This window comes from Carettochelys insculpta, chromosome 3 (genome assembly GCF_033958435.1).
Source record: "Carettochelys insculpta isolate YL-2023 chromosome 3, ASM3395843v1, whole genome shotgun sequence".
In the NCBI taxonomy this organism is placed as follows: domain Eukaryota; kingdom Metazoa; phylum Chordata; order Testudines; family Carettochelyidae; genus Carettochelys; species Carettochelys insculpta.
In genome coordinates, this window is record NC_134139.1 from 117,718,161 (window position 1) to 117,734,223 (window position 16,063).

At 44.8% G+C, this 16,063-nt stretch overlaps 1 protein-coding gene across 5 annotated transcripts in view; it reads left to right on the forward strand.

The window, feature by feature from the left end:
• CEP85L (centrosomal protein 85L) overlaps positions 1-16,063 on the forward strand; it is a 235,356-nt gene that overhangs the window by 118,309 nt on the left and 100,984 nt on the right. For 3 of the 5 annotated variants that reach the window (XM_074990679.1, XM_074990677.1, XM_074990678.1), the window contains one exon: positions 12,289-13,073. In XM_074990679.1, the coding sequence (XP_074846780.1) occupies positions 12,289-13,073 (785 nt within the window). Of the gene's footprint in view, positions 1-12,285; positions 13,074-16,063 lie in introns of all 5 variants that reach the window. The other 2 variants (XR_012645059.1, XM_074990676.1) reach the window with 1 other exon arrangement.

Consider the following 16,063-nt stretch of genomic DNA (forward strand, 5'->3'; position numbering starts at 1 on the left):
TCTTCTTGTCACTTTCATTTTCTGTAGACTCTTTAGAGGCTTTCAGGTAGGCCTCTGGTTTTTTTCCAGTGTCCATCCTCACATCAAAAAGGCCCCTTTTGATGTGGAAGGTTGTTGGCTGCACTAATATTCCAGCAGCCCTCTCAGTGTACGATTCTGATAATCTGTAGGTGGACGGAGTTTCAAGGGAAATTAAAACAGCAGCAACATTTCCTAGTTGTGATATTTTTAACCAAATGTGATCAGTAGCATGAAGTACAAGCTGTGAGCAACTGCCGATAGGCTAGCCCTAGGATATTTGTTGTTAGGTGTCTTGTGAATGTGGGCTTTGAATGACTGGCCTATCAAATTAAGCCAAACTGATTTTTTTGTTTAAAAAAAACCTTAACAATGACGGAAACTTTGCAGACAACATCAAATATCAGAGGGAGCAGTTTAGAATAAAGTGACATGTTGGTTCTGGTTTGTTTGTAGCCCCATTTGCTTAGGTTAGGCACATCAAACTCAAAGCCTACTGAGGGCCCGACAAATGAAAACTGATAACTTTCAGGGCCAGCAAAGAAAATGTAATTCTATTGAAAAGTCATAATTATATATTATTTTTGAGTATATTATAATGTTTTTCAGGTCTTGTCTGACTATAATACAATAATTTTAATTGAGAATTTAATATTTAATATGAATTTTATTGTTTTATGATTTTATTAATAGTTCATAAAATTTGATGTGTAAAACTGTAACATAATAATAATAAATTAATAATAATTTTTTAAAATTTAAATGTAAATTTAAGGTACCCTATGCCCTGGCCAGCTCCATGCACTGGAGCTGCAAAGAAATTCCATGCGGCCGCATGTTTGATATGGTTGGCTTCCATAAACGAATTCTGTGCAGCACAGTGACCATGTAATAATGTGCTTGCTGCCAGTGGTGTATTTTGTTTCATTTTCTTAATTCAGTTTTAGAAATTACCCTTAAATAACTGCATCCTATTAAGCGATCATTTTGTTAAATTTCATTGAAATTAAAAACATATTTTCCATAAAACTCTCTGTGCCATAAAAAGTCAAAATATGATCCACTTTGTTTTAAAAAAATAGTTTCTATAGTCACTAGACAAGTGGTTCAGAACTGCGTGCTATAACCAGAGATACACATACCTAAAATAAAGCCTATAAGGGTGAACAGGTTTTTGGAAACCAGGAAAGTCTCATGCAGAATCTGACTCTTTGCCCATCTAGTTCACTGTGATGTTTCTGATAGAGGCTATTATAAAATTTTTAAAGGGTGGTTCATGAAAACCCACAACGGATCCATACAGAATCTCCAGGCCATAGGTGAAGTTTCTTTTTAACTCGCATTGGTTAGTTTATCATTTTTATCTAAGCTTATGAAAGTCATTATCCAAATAAGTGTATAATCCTCTTTCAAATCCTTTTGATCTGTTTCCCTCAATGAGTTCTACCGGTTTATGATGATGTATTTTTTAAACCACACATAAATACCCCTTTTGATCAATTTCAAACTTATTACCTTCCATTTTCTTTGGATGTACCCTTGTTTTTATGAGAGTAGATAGAAGTGCCAGTTCAACTCTGATGTGCCATTCATTATTTGCGATAAATTTTATCTTGTCTCTTCACTAGATAGTCATTATTTTAAATTATCCTGGTATAGAAGTCTTTATATACCTTAGTTTTCATCTCCTGTGCCTGGAATCCTATCTCTATTTTTTTATATTTTTACAGATATCATATACAGATAGGTACACACTTAGCTATCATACCTCAGTTTATATTTTTGGGAGATGCTTGTTTGAGGGCATATATATTTATTTTCCTGCACTAGTTACAGCTAATATATCCTTTAATGTTTTTGGCATGTTAAAATTTAAACTTTTGGCATGTTAAAATTTTGGCATCTGACTTTGAAATTTACTGAGCGACTCCAAACGATGCACGGCAAGGTACATATATAAATAATCCAAGTGGCCCTAACTTTCACAGCTTTTTGTTTAATCATGCACATGCATTATTGCTTCTACAAAATGATAGACCAGTCTTGTCAGTGGTCATTTTTTTGTTTGGACTGTGCATTTTATAGTCTCCTGCCCAGTTTATAGTCTCTCAGCTGCTTTGCAGGGGATCGTTCCCTACCTGTCAGGGCTTCCCAGTTCAGCCATAACTGTCATATGGAGACAAGGGACTGCACATGGCTTATGGCTGCAGCACTGTTTTCTTGACAGGGTCCCAGTTCTTCCAAGTTTAATTAAACCTCCTAGGTCAAATTTTCATTGTTCTCAGCACTTGTTTAAAGGAGGCTTGTACAGGCTCCCACCCCCTCATGAGCCCCAGATGTGAAGGTTTATAACTGAGACTGTGTTGAGTCATGATTTGGCTGTTTTAGAATCACTTGTGTCTGTGTCGCAGAGCTCTAATTAGCTAAGAGGTTCAGCAAGCATGTTTAGAGAATCATTCTGAGAAGCTGACGTTGTGCAGTTGAGCACAGAATTTCTGTACGGTCTTTGGTGTGTGTGGTTTTTTGTTTAAAGCAAGATCTTAGGATAAGATGCATTATTTCTGTACACTGTCTCTTCTAATTGCTAAGGGTATTTTTATTTCTGTAATAAGTATTTTCTTGGATCAGACAGGTAGTTTAAAGTGTGCGTTTTTTGGATGCCTTCTGGTACCTGAATTTTCTTGAGTCATCAGGACTTCCTAATTATAGCCCAGATAAAATGATAGACTAGAATGTCAATGAAGCCCACTGACTTTCAGCACCACTGGAGATGTACCTGCCATATACTGTTTGCTCATGATGAAACTGGACAAATGAATTAGGTGATTGGCAGTGGGGAAACTGATAAATAGCGACACTCTTAGTCATAAATGAGATCTCTTAAACACCTAGTTTTACTTCACATCTAAAATGGCAAATTCACATTCAGTAATGTTTTAGAAATATGTATAGTTTAATATACATGTTGTATCTGACTCAGAAAGTGATCCTGGCAGTTCCCTTAGGTGTTTATCAGTATTTTGGTTTGCCTAAAATAAAGGGACATGATCTATATGAAAACAGTATTTTCTTATGTTGTCCAAGAGTAAATTGTGTATGTAGGAGTATAAAAAAAGTAATGATCATTTGGATCTTCTCTCAAATTAGAGTTCTACCTTTTTTGTTTGTCTTGGGTTTTTTGTTTTTTTTTTTTTTGTTTGGTTTGGTTTGGTTTTTTTTAGACTAAGACCATTCTCTTCACTGCACAGCTGAGATGAAAGTTGTGAAAATAAACCAATTCACAAGTATATGTAACCCTTCTGCCACAAGGAGTTGGCAGCAACCAGGGGCGGGGTCAACATCTAGGGGTTCCTTTTCCTCCATTTCGCACAGAACCAGCTCAAGCCCCCACCCAGTAGCCTGGGAAATTGACACACCCCTGAGCACCTTGGAAGGGCAGCGCTTCCCCACTCGCAAGCACAGAGTCTGAGTGTAGAAAAGAGCTTTAATGAAAAAGGCAGAAAGGTCAATTAGCATAAGCTTGGGAAAATACCACACCCACAGTTCATAACCAATCTTCAAGTAACTGTCCCAGCTCAAATGTATTGAGCAATGTCCTTGGCCTCTCAAGCTCACCAGTCCAATACTGTAAACAGCCAATCCACACACCCAACTTTCTCCACACTCCCAATTCAAATGCCTCAGTTACAGCTTGGTTCAGTCCATGCGGGCACTGACACCTCACGCTGATGTATTCCCTCACAGAACCTGAGACAATGCCACCTTCACGCTGGTCTGGCATTCTGCTTGCTCCTGTCGTCCATCCGCTGGTCACACCGTCTGTCCATCCACTGCTCCTCCTACTGGCCGTCTGTTGGTCATGCCATCCGTCCTCCCCTCTGTTGCTCCTACTGGCTATCCCCAGTCACACTGTCCATCTGCTGCTGTGGGTTTGGCCTGAGGCAAAACCCTGTGATTTCAGCTCTTAGTGGCCTTAGCTGCCACCCTGTGATTTCAGCTCAGAGCATCTAGCAAGGTAGAGTCTCATACAAAGTACAAACACTAGTATCCATCTCTACCTGTTAACAGGTGGGGAGGGCTAGCCAAACCAGGCTTATAGCTATATGGCCAAGGCTTAGGCAGGGCCAAGGCACTCAGCTAGCTGGTTCAACCCATATCCCTCCCCTTCTGCTTTACAGTGTTTTAAACCAGGGGAGTAATCCATGTCTTATGCAGTTATGGTGACTGCCCTGTCTCCCACAACGACTTGGAGTATTGGTGAGATTTCACAATTCTTATACTGAGTGTTAGCATAAATTGTGATTTTACAACAACGTGTTTACAAGAGACAAAAGCTCATTGCTTCCTTGCTACCCATCAGGCTTTGTTTGCAAGGTGTCACATATGCACACCTTTGCATTCTCATGAAAATGATCTCTGGGAGACACATTCCTCCAGCCTTCAGCAGCATTGAGTTCCTGCTGGCACATTCCTTACATATATAACACACTAAAGTAATAACTCGCACGTATCCCATACACCCCTATCCAGTAACTGGCTGTATACTTTTGACATATATACATTAATTGTAAGTTTTAGTAAGGCATAATTCAGGAGATGCTAAATTTCAATTTATCTGTTCATGCGATCCATGGGTTTGGATAGTACTTGTTTATCATGAAAATGTTGTACACCTTAACTAGGTATTTTAGGGAATTGTGGCAGACATAAAGAAAATAGGATAACTGAAAACAGCTCATTTTATTATATACTGTGGGACATAATTATGATATAGTTTTGGAAGAAATACAGTAATTTCCTTCAGAATTTTTTTTGCTGTTTTGTACCTTTTTTATTTGCAAAAAGATTATTAAAATTCTTTGTTAAACAGTTTTGAAGCAGTAAGACAACAGCAATAACTTTACATAAAAGCTGATGAAATAAAATGGCACCAGTTGGATGAGAAATGTTGAAGTCTGAACATTGTGTGGATTCTCAATTTGATCTTATTGTTAGATGAAGTCAGTGGGTTTTTTTTTTCTTTTCCTAATAAAAAAGGTACCAGAACTCTCTTTCTCTGTCTTCCCCCATCAGGCTTAACCCGCATCACCACCCGTGGCATCCCCAGTGCCCCCCCAGGTTTAATTTGCCCCCATGGCTCCCAGTCCTGGCACTGCCAGGGTTACCCAGCTGGATTTGCACCTCACCAGCTCCCAGCCCTGGCACAGCTGGGGTTCCCAGGCCAGGGCCACCAGAGGAGCTTCATGCCCTTCCAGCTCCCAGCCCTGGCTCTGCCCCAAACCACCCCCAGGCTCCAAACCCCACTTACCTTGCGTAGGAGCTCTGCAGGTGGCCATCTTGTCTTTTGTAGGGTTTCCCCCCCTCCCCCCAGCAGCTATAGTGCGGCAGGGGCTGCTACCAGCACCCTGTTGCACTGGAACAATAGGCCTCAATTCAATCAGTTTAACAGCCTCCTACAGCTGTTAAACCAATTGAATTGCATGCTAGTCTTTCAACTGGCAGGCAAGGTGGGAGCCTCAAATGACTCATTAATGAGCCACTTGCAGCTTGTAGCCACCCTGCCCAGCCGGCCTTAAAAATGGCGGTGCCGAGAAAAGAAGTGGCTGAATGCCTTTCCACCACATTCTGCCAGAAGAAAGCCCTGGGTAAAGTAATGCTTTATTTCCTACCTTTATTCCTGACCCTTTTCAGGCAAAAAGTTATGTTTTGGATTGACTCCTTTTATGGCTAAAAGGAACCCAATTTCATGACCACAGGTGAAACATCACAATTTTGGATAAGTTGATTGTTCTTTCTCTCAGTTTTTTTTATCCCATTCAGATTTGGGCTGTTCCTTCTTTAAGACGCTCTCCAGAAAATCATTAGCTCATTAACATAGCCGGTGGCATAGGTCCCTGAACTTCTGGGGCACCATAGTAATGGAGGCTCCAGCCTGTTCCAAGGTTTACTTTTTGTATTGAAAAAAAGCCACATAAGCATTTATATAGTTGCCTTGTCTTGTCCCTCTTCCACTTTCTGGAATATTCAGTTGCCTGGTATGTTATGGGTACAGAACAGACTACACCCGCAAGTTACCAATGCATTCAATTTTTTTTTCTTGAAATCCCTGGCTAGCTGGGCTTTTAAATGGGTGGCTCAGCTCAACATGTCTTCCTGGTTCTCCACAAACACATTTTTAAAATTGAAGTGGGATGGGGGAAAATGGAGGCAAGTCCTTGTTTGTATTTTATTACATCGCCTTATCAGGTGTGCAGGGACAAGGAGAGCTGGGCTGTGACTGGGGACTAAGAGTGTTGAGGAGTTGGAAGAACCTCACGATTTAGGTTTGTAATAAAAGTAAGAACGACTGTCACAAAGCGTAGCTACCTCAGAAGCAGCTCTGCTGCACCCATCCTCAGAGTGATGGTTTGTGTTAATTGATTTGCCCTCAAACGCTGAGCTTGATCTGGCTAGTTTTGCAGCTCCTCCAGAACTCTGGTAAGAACTGTAAGGGTTTGCAGAAACTGAGGATTCTGAAAAGGAAAAACCAGTGTAGACTTGTACTTGCTTCTGACTTTCTGTCAAAAATGTACCCCGAAGTCTCAGGCCATTTAATTTGAAGATGACTGAGTAAGTAGTAACACTTCAAAGAGCTTATAGCATGGAGCAACCTGAGAGCCTGGGTAAGGTTGAGCTGTGTGACTTAATGGAAGCTGTTGAGAGGATTAGCTGCTTACTTCTGGTTGTCTACAGTCTATGTTGATGAGCAGCAGTTGCTGTGTGTGGGAGAATTGTCAATCAAATTGCAGTAACCTCTGGCTCACCTCTGTTGTTTTCACTTGCCAGCCTCTCTCCAAACAGTGCCTCTCTGATCTTTCCCGTGCGGGCAGTGATATTTCTGCTTGGGATTGCAGGGGCAAGAGTATATGCTGGGAAGTGGCTGTATGATACTTTCATGATATAGACATCTTGGAAAATACACCCTTTCTCTCTCTCTGATTTACCTAGTAGTGCTGGGGTCTTTAACTCAGCTAATTTTCATTCTTTGGAAAATAAAAAGGAAGTGTACATGCTTCATTTAAATCATTATGTTGGGGTGGTGGTGTCCTGGGAGAGAGGACTACTCCAGCCCTCTCTCACTGCAGCAGCTTGGGGACGGGTGAGAAGTACTTCTCCATGGCAGGTGCAGCTCCAGTAGGCACAGCAGAGGGAGGGGTGCATGTCTCCTGTCTGCAGCAGATCCAGGTTCATCTACCCCTTGCGCTCCCCAAGCAGGGCAAGGAATGCAGCAAATTGGGCACTTTCCTCTCACTCCTTGATGAATGGGAGCAGCCAGCAATATTCCTATACAAATAGAGGAGAGGCCAGCTTCAGCCCCCTCCCCGCCCTCCCAAGGGTGTCTGGGGGTGAGAGGGTAAGGAGCTGGAGCAGTTGTGGGGAGTGTCCCCAGCCAGCCCCTTTTTCATGCCTGGTGATCCTGTCTCTTTTCTAATGGTTTTCTGAAAAGCAATCCCATGCCAGGCACATCCTGTTTTCCTTGCACAAACCCTTACCTTGCTTTAAATTATGGTAAGAGGAAGCTGTATACCAAATTTGGTGGTCATAGCTCTTATGGTTTAAGAGGAGTTCTTGGACAAACACACTCAAACTCTCTCAAGTATGTAGTAGAAAACAGTAACTCCCTCACAAAAAACTTGGCTATATTGTATAGCCTGCCAGCTCAGACTGTAAAAAAGCAAGGAAACTGCTAAGTTTTATTCACTGCCTCATGAACTCTGAGTTAGTTCTGTTTCTCACTCTCTGCTTCCTTCCTTTTACCAGGCAGAGTCTGAGAATCTATACCTACATCACAAGTGGGTAATGAGTATCCTCACATTGTAGCTATATGTCTTGATTATTCTTTTAGGATTGGGGTGGCCTCCCTGATTCTGCTGTATGCTGCTGTATATGTGGTTTTGTGTGGGTAATAAGAAAGATATAGTGCTGTATCACAAATGGTGGCCAACACATTTGTTTGGCTTGTGCCTGTAGTATTGAGAGAAGATTTTCTGAACTGGGGTTTGGTGTTACTATTTTGTTTTTAAATTTTGGTACTTATTTTCATGTAGAAATTTTAGAATTGAAGTATATACTCACAGATGTACCTGGCATTGCTCAGGGGCTCGGGACAGAGGGTAGGGGCTGCAAGAGTCAGAGCAGGGTGTTGGGTTTGGGGAAGAGAGCTAAAGGCAGGAGGTGGAGGGTGATGAATTGAGGGCATGGGGCTCAGGACAGTTGTTTGTGTGTGGGGGCAGGCTCTGGCCAGGGGGTGGAGATGGAGGAATGAATGCAGTGGCTGGAAGGGTTGAGGAGGGGGCTCAGAACAGGGGTGGAGAGTGTCAGAGTGAAAACAGAAGGCTGGGGTTCAGGACAGAGGGTTTAGTCTGGGGGCAGAGTCAGGACAGAGGGTGGGGGCATAGATGTCACAGCAAGGGTTTGGGTGTGGCAGGGCTCAGGTCAGGGGTTGGAGGGTGCTGGAGTGAGAGCAGGAGGAGGGTGGCTCAAGCCAGGGTGTTGTGTGCAGGGCTGGGGTGCTGAGGGGCAGGTTTTGGAGAGTTCAGTGTTGTGGGGGTGGGTGCAGGAATTGGGTGAAGGTGGAGGTGCACAGAGCAGGGGTTTGGGAGGTTTGAGGGGTTGCTCAGGGCTGGTGGGTGTGGAGGAGCCAGAGCAGGGTTTAGAGGGCTCAGGGCAGGAGGTGGGGGCTTTAGGAACCTGTGCAAGGGGCTCGGAGGCCCTGTGGGGAGGGTGCCTTTACTGAGGGTGACGATGGTGATGAAGGTAGGACTGATCTGAGGGCAGGGGACAGGGCTGCTGTGCTGCCCAGCCCTGGCATCAATTCAGTGGGGTCCAGGCCTGCTTTTTGGCCGCAATATCTGAGGGGGGACTGGACCACGATTCCTGGCTTTGGCCTGTACTCCAGTGCTGTTGGGGTGGTGGTGCTGGGACACATTTCCTACCCTGACCTGAGCTTGAGGGTGAGTGGGGGCAGCCCATGCCGCACTTTCTGGTCACAGCTTTTGCTCTAATGGAGGCCAGGCCAGGGTTCCTGGCCCCTGTATCTGTGTTGGGGGAGGTGGGGCTGTGCTATGCACCTTGAGAGGGTAGAATGGGGGCGGGGGAAACCTGGGGCCAGCAGGGCTCCCCCTCTCCAGCACTGTGGTGGAAGGCCAGGGGGAAGTAGGATTGGAGGAGGGCACTTACTCTGTCCAGGAGGTTGGATAGTTACATCCCCACCTGGACACTGTTTTCCTGCTGTGACTGCCCAGTGGTCACTTTGCAGTACAGTAATCTCTTTCATATCCGGAAGCCCTGGGACCAGGAGGATGCTGGATATTTGAATATTCTGCATAACAGAAATGTGTACCCAGTGCCCCCCCCCTTTTTTTTAAAAAATGAAAAAAAGAGGAGTGGAATTCAAACCCCAAACCGCAACCTCCATCCCGAGGCCCAACCCCTGCCTCCAGCATCGTAACTGCCCCGTGTGGGGTCCAAGCTACCCCCTGACAGGGAGTCTGTCTGCCCCCCAGCAGCTTAACTGTCTGCCATGTGGGGCCCAAACCACCCCTGCTGTCTGTGTGGGGCCTAAGCTGGCCTCCAGTGGGCCCCCTCCCCCAGTGGCTTGGCCCCCCTCGCATGGCCCCAACCCCCCATGTGGTTTATCCCCCTGTGCAGCCCCTGAGATGCCCCCCACATGGCTCCTGCCCCCTAGCTTATTCCCACCCCCCAGTTTATACCCTGCTCACCCCCCACCTTGCCGCTGCCCCCACCACGTGGCCACTGGTATTTCAGAGCAGGGAAGGAGTAGAGGAGGGGTCAGCCACAGGTGGCTGAGCCCAAGTTGCAATGGCTCTCAAAGGGCCAGATGTTGCTTGGTCTCACCCTTCCAGCCAGCTTTTGAAAAAAGGTGCTGGAATGCCATTCTGGGGGGTGTTCTGGCAGAAAGAAAAGCTCTGGGTATTCCTAGCAATGTGTAAGGCTAAAGAAAAACAAGATTAGCTATTAAGAAACAATGTATGCGGAGTGCTTTATTTACCAACAACAGTAGTATTGTACACTGTAAATTATACTGCATTTGCTGTGTTTATTTGTACTTACTTTCACTATACTGTAGTTATGGGAAAGTGTAACTGAAATTTAGTTATGGTTAAAATGCCAGTTATTTGAGAGTTCTGGATAATAGAATACTGGATATTAGTTTACTGCATGTTGAGTCTCTGTGCTTACTGCCCCCAGTGGTGAGTCTGAAGTATGTCATCACTCCTCTTCATGCCCCTCAGTTTCTGTGTTCGGGAAAACGAGCAGATTCCAGGCACTTTCCATTTTACTGGTACAACCAAAACCTGACATTGATGTATGTTAGGGTAAGCAGAAGCTGCATACCAAATTTGGTGTTCCTAGCTTTTCCCATTTAGGAGGCAATCTTGAACAAATCGACTCATCACAGATGCATGGACAGACGGACCCACAGACAGACACATTCTAATATAGATAGATATAAATAACACACCCAAAAGGGGTGTGCGCATGATTAAAAATTTGTACTCTTTACATGTGGCGTGTTCTATGCTCCCCACTGGCACCCCACCCTGCCACAAGGTACTGGGTGCTCCCCCTCTTGACCAGTGTCATCCTTCCCTGCTCCATGCCCTGAGGGTCTGCTCACTGCCACATTACTATTGGTTAGGAGGATTGTCACTCTGTATCGTCACAGTTGCTAATTGGTAGAGGCAGAGAGTAAAGTGGGATAGGTCAGTTGTTGAGGAGGGTTACAATCTGGTGTCCCCTCAGGCTCGTGCCCATATCTACATTACCACTTGGATTGCCAAAACATTAAAACACCTCTTGAGCAACACAAGATTAGCTGGCATAAGTGGTAGCACACACAGTGGTATGTCAGATGGTGTCCTGTTGATGCAGCTTCTACCATTTATTTGGGTGGTTTAATTATGTCAAAGAGAGAATGCTCTCCTATCAGCATGGAGTTGCTACACAAGAAGACTCATAGTGGCACAAGGGGATTGGTACAGCTGTGCTGCTGTAAGGTCTCTAGTGTAGCCATAGTAGGAAATCTTGGCAACATTTTCCTGCAGTGATGGCAACCCAAAAGAAAATATAGCAGTGAAACTGGCTGTTCTACCCCATTTTCACTGTGCTTGCTGTGCAACATCCCCACAAAAAGGAAACAAATTTTGAATGGTTTTCATGTTGATCAGTTCTGATAACTTCGCATCACAGTCAATAGTTACAGAGAGGAAGCTGTGCTAGTCTAGACACTATCAAAACAAAAAGCAGTCAAGTAGCACTTTAAAGACTAGCAAAATAGTTTATTAGGTGAGCTTTCGTGGGACAGACCCACTTCTTCAGACCATAGCCAGACCAGAACAGACTCAATATTTAAGACACAGAGAACCAAAAACAGTAAGCAAGGAGGACAAATCAGAAAAAGATAATGAAGGTGAGCAAATCAGAGAGTGGAGGGGTGGGGGGGAAGATCAAGAATTAGATTGAGCCAAGTATGCAGACGAGCCCCTACAGTGACTCAGAAAGTTCCCATCACGATTTAAACCATGTGTTAATGTGCCGAATTTGAGTATAAAAGTCAGCTCGTCCACTTCTCTCTCTAAAATGGTGTGATAATGTCTCTTCAGTAACACACATACCTTGAGGTCATTGACAGAATGCCCCATTCCATTAAAATGTTGACTAACTGGTTTGTGGATCTGGAGTGTTTTGATGTCTGTTTTGTGCCCGTTGACCCTTTGTCTAAGGGAGTTAGAAGTCTGTCCAATATACAAAGCATCTGGGCATTGTTGGCACATGATGGCATATATGATGTTAGTAGAGGAGCATGAGCTTGGCTCAGTCTAATTCTTGATCTTCCCACCCACCCCTCCACTCTCTGATTTGCTCACCTTGATTATCTTTTTCTGATTTGTCCTCCTTGCTTACTGTTTTCGGTTCTCTGTGTCTTAAATATTGAGTCTGTTCTGGTCTGGCTATGGTCTGTAGAAGTGGGTCTGTCCCACGAAAGCTCACCTAATAAACTATTTTGCTAGTCTTTAAAGTGCTACTTGACTGCTTTTTGTTTTGGCATCATAGTATGTGTTTTTAACATGACCCATGCCTCATTAAGAAATTATTAGAGGATACCTCTGCTGCTTTAGCATTACATCCTGAGTTTGACATTTGATCATTATTACTGGTGCAGCTTGTGTTGCATTTATTTATTAGATAACTCTGTTTTCCCAGCAGATCATTCAACATCAAGTGGCACTTGCTCGTTTAAGCCCAGCCGATCACTGGTCTCTATTCCCACTGCCCATGTGATGCCGTCTAATGCCAGCTCTTCACTTTCCAAACACAGAGAAGCTCTGAAGTCCAATGGTTCACAATGGAGTACAAGCCTTTTACGGTCGGGAGGAAGCCGAAAACTGGGCATACTGGACAACTCTCTTGACATGAAGGATGTGAGGCCTGTAAGGAAATGGTCATCCTTGTCTAAACTGAGCGCACCGGATAGCTGCAGTCAGGATGAAAGTGTCCTTTCAGGGGACTCCAGGGCTAGTACTGACAGATCAGGGAGAGAGACAACCATGTCACCACAATTAAGAACAAACGGGCCAAGTTGTTTGCATAAGAGCATGGAGTTGCTAAACATTGAGGATAAAGAAACAGGGAAAAAACTACCTTCTACATTGGATTGCAAATACAAGTTTGAAAGTTGCAGCAAAGACGACTTTGGTGTTTCAGACTCCTCAAATAGGAGACATGTCTGTGACATGACCTACAGTGCCTTACCTGAAAGCAAGCCCAATGCAGCCAGTTGTGAGGCCTTTGGGCATAGATATGCAACACTGGGACAGCAGGCTATGAGTGGAGTACCCATTCAGCCCTCAGTGAGGACTCAGATGTGGCTTACGGAACAGTTGCATGCAAATCCTCTAGACTGTAGGACTTCTGAGGAACCACATGGTTTGGCAGCTTGGCAGCTGCGGCAGTTTGAAGAACTTACACCAGGAAATGAACACTCGATTCAGGTAAGGATAGAAATTTGGTGTTTGCTGCCATCAAGTGGGCCGTAAGAGAGACAGCATCAAACATATTTGCAATAGATCTCTGAGGTGGGGAAGTATTCTTATCTCACCAAGGCTGCTGCTGTTTTTTTATTTGTTTTTTGTTTTTTAAACATTTGAAATATTTCTGTAATTTAATGAAAAATTGACTGCACTAGAGCTTCATTATTATATGCGTGCCATCAGTGTGCTCCTGTTCATTTACAGCTGCTGTGAGTTAATTCTGCCAGACAGTTTACCCAAAGTATATGAGAACATATCTATACTTTTTGCAAATGTATAATATATAGGATACTTCTAGTTACATTTTAGTGTCCTTTGAAGAGAGCCTTCAGTTGAAATGGCATGATTTGCTTGAGTGGACTTTATCATTTCAATTTATTTAAAAGGAAACTCCATTTCAATTTGTCAACTATGAATCTGTTTTAAGACAATGAGCCTCACACAAGCAAGAATGATTACCTCAGAAACATTCCTAACAGTTTCATTTATAAATCAAACTCTGATTATTAATTTTGACACATTATCAGTTTCTAATTGTTTCTGTTTTTCTAAGAAATCTAAGCATTCAGGTTTGTCCCCACCCTTTCATTTTATGTGAACATGAAACTTAACATGGTTTACCAAAATAAAACATTGCATGCATTAGAAGAATTATTTGAAAACCTAGCCATTTATACACATCTGTTTGCAAATACTGATCTCATCACAGTTCCCACAATAATTTGGGATTCAAGGATAAAACCAGCAGAGGGAGCACAAACAATACATATCTTTTTGGCTGAGCTCACAAAAGGATGCTTTGGCTTTCCAGATTTTTAACATTGTAACAATTCTTAGATAAGATTTTGTTTTAAAACATTTTTGTTGTCCAATTTTTGAATTCCCTGTTGGTAATTTTTCTGGAGTCCTTTTCTCTTCAACTTCTATACAAAAAATTGGTTCCCTATGTCAAGCTGTAGCTTTTGGAGACATCATCTGAACTACCAAGCAAGAGATCAGCATCTAATTGCTGAGCCACTTAGCCCTGGACCATGCTACAGGTTGCACCTTCCATACTGGACACCTTCAGGATCTGACTGGTCCTCGATGAGGGAATTTACTGGATGAAGGGAGATTTTCTGCTCCAGCCACCCAGTCTGCTGCCCACTCCTGTTCCTCCTCCTTTACACCTTCAGCACCCTTACCTCCTGCCTGGAACTTGGCTTCTGTTGGACAGACACTGGCCAGGCCACTTCAGGCTGCAAGCTGTGGAGGCTGGTGCCAGCCCCAGACAGACTTCTGGACATGGCCCTGATCCTGGCTGCAGTTCTGGCCCCAGTCCTGGGCATGTAGGTGCCAACTCTGCCCTGATTGGGCTGCCAGCATGGTCCCAGAGCCACAGGCTTGGCCCCGGCACTGCAGAGGCCAGCCCTGGCTGGGGTGCCAGACACTGTCCCAGCCCTACAGGTGCTGGCTCCAGCCCCTGACCTGCCAGCATGGCCTTAGCTCTGGTGGCAGCTTTGGACTGGCCAGGCTGCCAGCACAGTCCCCGCCTTGCAGAGGCTGCTTCTGGCCCTGGCTGCGCTGCTGGCCTGGTCCCAGCCCCACAGGCACTGGGTGCAGCCAGCTGTCGCCTCGGGCCTGGGATGCAAGCCCCACTGGGCTCCTCTGGCCACAATGACCAGGCTCCGCTGTCGCTCACCTCGCAACCCCAGGTTTCTGGCCTGGCAAGATCAATGGTCCAGATGAGAGAATGCTGGTTTTGGAAGGTTCAACCTGTACAGACTTATGCTGGGCTTGTCTCATCGACATAGCTTCCACCACTTGGGGTTTGCGTGTATGGAGCACCTACAGCAACAGGTGTAGCTATCCCGTCGGCATAGTTAGAGTCTTCACTAAGCACTTTAGCAGTGCACTGCTCCACGTGTAGTAGACAAGGCCTTACTCTGACTCTTGTGGCTAGCACAGGGTGGGAATGTTGGGGAACTGTACACAGTCGCTTAGAATAGAGTGGGAGCATTGCGTAACACTGGCAGAAGCACTGATATAGCTGATTAATGAGTGATGTCTACACATAGCATTTCAAAGCCTATTTGGTCTCCTTCAGGCAAGAGACTGGGCTTGTGACCTGCCTCAGGAACACTTGAATAATGGAGAGATATGTAGAGAGGAGCTTTTGCAATAACCCAAAGCCTTTTGGAAGCAATGTAGCCACGTTTAAAGGAGGGAGAACAGTTTCCTTCTTTTAATGCTGTTATGAGACTTCAGTGCTGTGTTAAAATCATATTATTGCAACAGCTTTAAAATGTTTCTGCAGTAAAATTTGTTTATTTGTAATCATAGGTGAAAGTGAGCCTGTGCAGCCTGCTTTGGCCCTCAGGCAAGAACAAGCTGGCTGGGGCATTAGGCTGCAGCTGCTCCCACCCAGGCTCCTGGGGCTCTCAAGGCTGCCCAGCTAAGCAGCAGGCAGTCAGGCAGGTGGAAGGGGCTGGCTGGTTATGCCCTGCTCCGGGCTGCTCCAGACCCCTAGGCCCCCGTCAAGCGTGCTTCAAAGGCAGGGGGATTGCAGCCATCCATACGGGTACTCTCTGGCTCTTCTCCCACTTTCCCTGACCATCAGGGAGCAAGAGAAAACTGCACAGCTTACGTGCTTCCTCTTGTTCCCAGCTGCCAAGGGGAGGGCAGAGGAGTAATTCATGCAAGTTGCACACTTTCCACTTGCTCTCTGACAGTCCAGGGAAGGCGAAGAAGAGCAGCAGTGACCCACTAAGTGCAGCTGCAGCCCCCCTCACCAGTGCTCCTTCTAATTTTTTTCATCCAAGAACAGAATAAATGTTGTGTACCAGGGCATGCGCGGATGTACAGCACCAGTAGAAACACATTCTGCTGGCTGAGGGGGGGCAGTGGGCACCCTGCTAATCAGCTGGGTGGCATCTGACTCTCTCTGGGTTTGCCGCCCAAGCACTCAGCTT